This window comes from Buteo buteo, unplaced genomic scaffold (genome assembly GCF_964188355.1).
Source record: "Buteo buteo unplaced genomic scaffold, bButBut1.hap1.1 HAP1_SCAFFOLD_87, whole genome shotgun sequence".
NCBI classification, from domain to species: Eukaryota; Metazoa; Chordata; class Aves; order Accipitriformes; family Accipitridae; genus Buteo; species Buteo buteo.
In genome coordinates, this window is record NW_027439251.1 from 1 (window position 1) to 4102 (window position 4102).

Below are 4102 nucleotides of genomic sequence, written 5' to 3' on the forward strand. Positions count from 1 at the left end.
GTCATATCACTTGGCCAAAGGAATTTCCCACCAGGCTCATACATCATTCCCAAGATGTTGCCCTGTCTCTATGAACTTTGCTGTTACCTACATGTATCTTGGACCACCTCTGGCAGTTCAAATGTCACCAGGGATTTGCATCTGAACACCTGACTCCTGCCTTTGCTCTCCATTTAATTCAGATGGGAGCTGAGACAAGGAGCTCCCATGCAGGTGTCTCTTTTGCTCACTCCTGAAGTAAGGCAAGAGGGATCCCACCTCCTGTGGCTTTGTGGTGTGCATGGGAGGGAGCTGAGCCTCCTTCAAATGCCGTCAGTAGAAACGCAGGATGAGATGCCTCCATTGACCCATGGATGCCTTCCCTCATCAGGGGTAAAGGAGATCCCTGCCTGCCTCTCTCTGGGTATCCTGTCTAATAATACGACCAAAAATTGTGTCATGTAGATGTAACTTTGTCTCTGAGAGAAGAATTTTATTTCAGGAAACAAGTGTCTCTCCCTAGCTGAGGGAGGCAACACCAGTGTTTGCTTCAGCCTGTTTCCCAGCAGGTTCCCCTGGAGCCCCAGGGACACCTGGAGGGAGCCCAGAGGGGGCAGAGAAAGTGCTGCCTTGGGCTGGTCCTCTGCTGCTGAGCTGGGCTGGGCTCCTGGGCTGGAGGGAGCTCATGGCAAGCAGGCAGCACTGCAGAGAGACAGCTCTGCCCAGGAGCAGCTCCTCTGCAAAGCACAGCAGGGCTGCGGGCACTGCCTGCAGGCACAAGGGGAGAGAAGTGAGGCAGAGAGAGATGTTAAAGGCAGTCTAGGGTGGGAGGACTGAGAAGAGCTGACTTGGAGGAAAATCTTCACAGCCCTTAACAGGGTAAGTGTCTTACTGCAGGGCAATGCAGCTGTGGTTTGTGGAATGACCTCCTAAAGCTGGCACATGCCACAGCCTATCGTATCTCTCAGGAAAACTCTCACAGTTTGTGCAGTGCAGAGAAAAAGGACGTGCTTTGGAGCACAGCTTCCCTGCTGCACCCTCAGAGGGACAGGGCATGTCAGCTGCCTTCACCCGGGGATGGCTGCAGAGTGTGAAGGTGGGTGTGCAGCCAGGGGTGCCCAGGGCTGTCCTTCTGAGCAGGGTCCTTGCATCCCAGAGTTCTGTGTGCTGGGGCAGGGACTCTGCCGCTGGTCAGGGTAAGTACTCTGCCTGCCTGAGGAACTCCAACAGCAGAGTGGGGAGAAGCTGTGGGTGGAAGAAGCAACCCCCAGCAGGGCAGGGTCCTTCTGCTGGCAAGAGGGTGCTGTGTAGATCAGGGCAGCTCACAGTGCCCAGATTATCCCTAGGACATTTCCGAGGGCACTTTTCAAGGGCAAGGTCAAAGCAGGGATTGCGATAAACATCAGGAACTTTCCTGAGTTTGTGTTTTCTGTTTCCTACTCTTGGGGAATTTTCAGAAGAAATGGAAAAGGAGCTGTCACGCTTGGACAGCTCACTGAGACTCCTGAGGTGTAACTGTGAGGGATCAGTAGGACTGATAGGAGCCTCCTGAAGTAGCGCACAGGGACTGAGAACAACTGCCTGGCTATATTGATGTCTGGGAGGTGGCATGTACAGCTGGGTAAGGGTAAGTCTTCCCAGGGACTTCAGCTGCCTCTGCCTTTGCCTCTCTGAGCCAGACCCTCACTCTAATTTTCCTTGCTTCTCCACTAGTCTGTGTTATTGCAACTGTTACCTTGTTCCTGCTGTCAGGCTCAGTGGTGGTGGGAGTTTCAGCTGCAGAGTCACACACTGATCTTGTGGGTCCTCTCATGCAGCTGTGTCCATGGGAACAAGGTTACAGGTGTCCAAGCTCTCCTCCAAGCTGTGGGGCTGTGGGCAATGCAGCCTGTGTCATTCCCTAGGAAATGAGCTGACTCTCCCTTCCTGAGATACCATCATCAGGACACTTGGCTATTTTCTTGGGCTGTCCTTCCAAGCTGTGAGCTGCACTCCAGGATGCAGGTCTGTCCCACAGCATCTTGCTGTTCCTGAATGCCACATGGAGAAGCACAGAGACACTATGACTGAGGAAATGCTGCTGGGTTTGTGAAATGTACCATGTGTGAACTTGGCAAGAAGTGGGGTGCAGAGACCTTGAGAAAGGGGGAGTCACTTGGTGTTGGACAGTGGGTGACTCTGCTCTCAGTAGTGCCTGGAGTCTTTTCGGGTTAACGTGGGGGTGTGATTACCCTCCATCTGAGAAAGGTGAGAGCCTAGGGTAGCTGGCAACAAGACAGAGTGACAGACCTGCTCCCCTCGCACTGCACTAAGCCACAGGCAATCCTCTTGCCTCCCAGGACACACTTTGATTTCTCCGAGTGAAGCAGAAATGATGAGGGTTTCTAAAATCCAAGAAAATCACCAGGTGAGGTAGTGGAGAGCTCTAAACACACACACACACACACACCGCCCTTTCACTCAAACAGTGTTTTCATTGTTGTTTCTTAGCCCTGGGAGTGCAGATGCTGACAAGCACTTCTACATTGGGAGCAGTTTCATCTGACCAATTCAAACACCAAAATGACCCCCCCCCAACAGACACGATTGCCAGAAACTCACTGCTGCAAAGCAGGGCTGACTCCTTGGCAGCCAATGGGCAGAGGCCCTGCTCCTTACGACACACGCAGCCAGCTCTAACCAGAGCTCCATCCACAGAGCTGAACAGAGATCTCATTGAAATGGAAAAAATGTGGTGAACATGTAGTATGAGAAATGGCTTTGATTTTGGTCAGGGACTAATGTCCTAACTTGTCACTGTACTTGCCTCCCTGTTCAGTGCTCCACACCCAGAGGCAGCAGATGTCCAACAGCAGCTCCATCACCCAGTTCCTCCTCCTGGCATTTGCAGACACGAGGGAGCTGCAGCTCTTGCACTTCTGGCTCTTCCTGGCCATCTACCTGGCTGCCCTCCTGGCCAATGGCCTCGTCATCACCGCTGTAGCCTGTGACCTCAGCCTCTACACACCCATGTACTTCTTCCTCCTCAACCTCTCCCTCCTTGACCTGGGCACCATCTCCACCACTGTCCCCAAAGCCATGGCCAACTCCCTCTGGGACACCAGGGCCATTTCCTATGCAGGATGTGCTGCACAGTTCTTTCTGTTCATCTTTTTGATCTCAGCAGAGTACTTTATTCTCACAGTCATGGCCTATGACCGCTACGTTGCCATCTGCAAACCCCTGCACTACGGGACCCTCCTGGGCAGCAGAGCTTGTGTCCACATGGCAGCAGCTGCCTGGGGCACTGGTTTCCTCTATGCTGTGCTGCACACTGCCAATACATTTTCACTACCCCTCTGCCAAGGCAATGCTGTGGACCAGTTCTTCTGTGAGATCCCCCAGATCCTCAAGCTTACCTGCTCAGGTGCCTACCTCCGGGAGGTTGGGGTACTTGTAGTTAGTGTCTGTTTTGCATTTGGGTGTTTTGTTTTCATTGTGCTGTCCTATGGGCAGATCTTCAGGGCTGTGCTGAGGATCCCCTCTGAGCAGGGACGGCACAAAGCCTTTTCCACCTGCCTCCCTCACCTCGCCGTGGTCTCCTTGTTTCTAAGCACTGGCATGTTTGCGGACCTGAAGCCCCCCTCCATCTCCTCGCCAACCCTGGACCTGCTGGTTGCAGTTCTGTACTCAGTGGTGCCTCCAGCCTTGAACCCCCTCATCTACAGCATGAGAAACCATGAGATCAAGGATGCCCTGAGAAAACTAATCACTGGATACTGTTCAGAAGAAATGAACTGCATGTTGTTTTTGCATAGGACTCATATCTCATTACAAGCCCAGCATGTCTTCTGGTGGGTTTTTATGGTGATTTTGGTGGTTTGAGTGTGGTTTTTGATTACTCTTTTTGCTTTGTTTTACTTTTCTTTGTGGAAAGCATTCAGATAAGTTTCTTCCTCTGGTTTCTAATTCACACTCTATCCAGATTTTGTGTGTCCCGCAGGTTGTGCAAATGAGGACCCATTCCCTCTGTGTATTTAACCAAAATAAAGGGCCCTGCAGTGACTTGTTTTTCTGAGATCCTTCCTCCAAGACCTTCTCCGCAGCTGCAGGGAGCAGTGCCTGTGTGCAGAGGGGAAGAAGA

At 52.2% G+C, this 4102-nt stretch overlaps 1 protein-coding gene across 1 annotated transcript; it reads left to right on the top strand.

Annotated features, from left to right (window-relative positions):
• Nucleotides 1–463: 463 nt before the first annotated feature.
• Nucleotides 464–3843, top strand: LOC142027918 (olfactory receptor 14C36-like). The gene is made up of 2 exons (XM_075022077.1): nt 464–667; nt 2798–3843. Exon 2 carries the CDS (start codon nt 2821–2823, stop codon nt 3841–3843), a length of 1023 nt encoding a protein of 340 aa, XP_074878178.1. The 5' UTR covers nt 464–667; nt 2798–2820.
• The last annotated feature ends 259 nt before the right edge of the window (nt 3844–4102 follow it).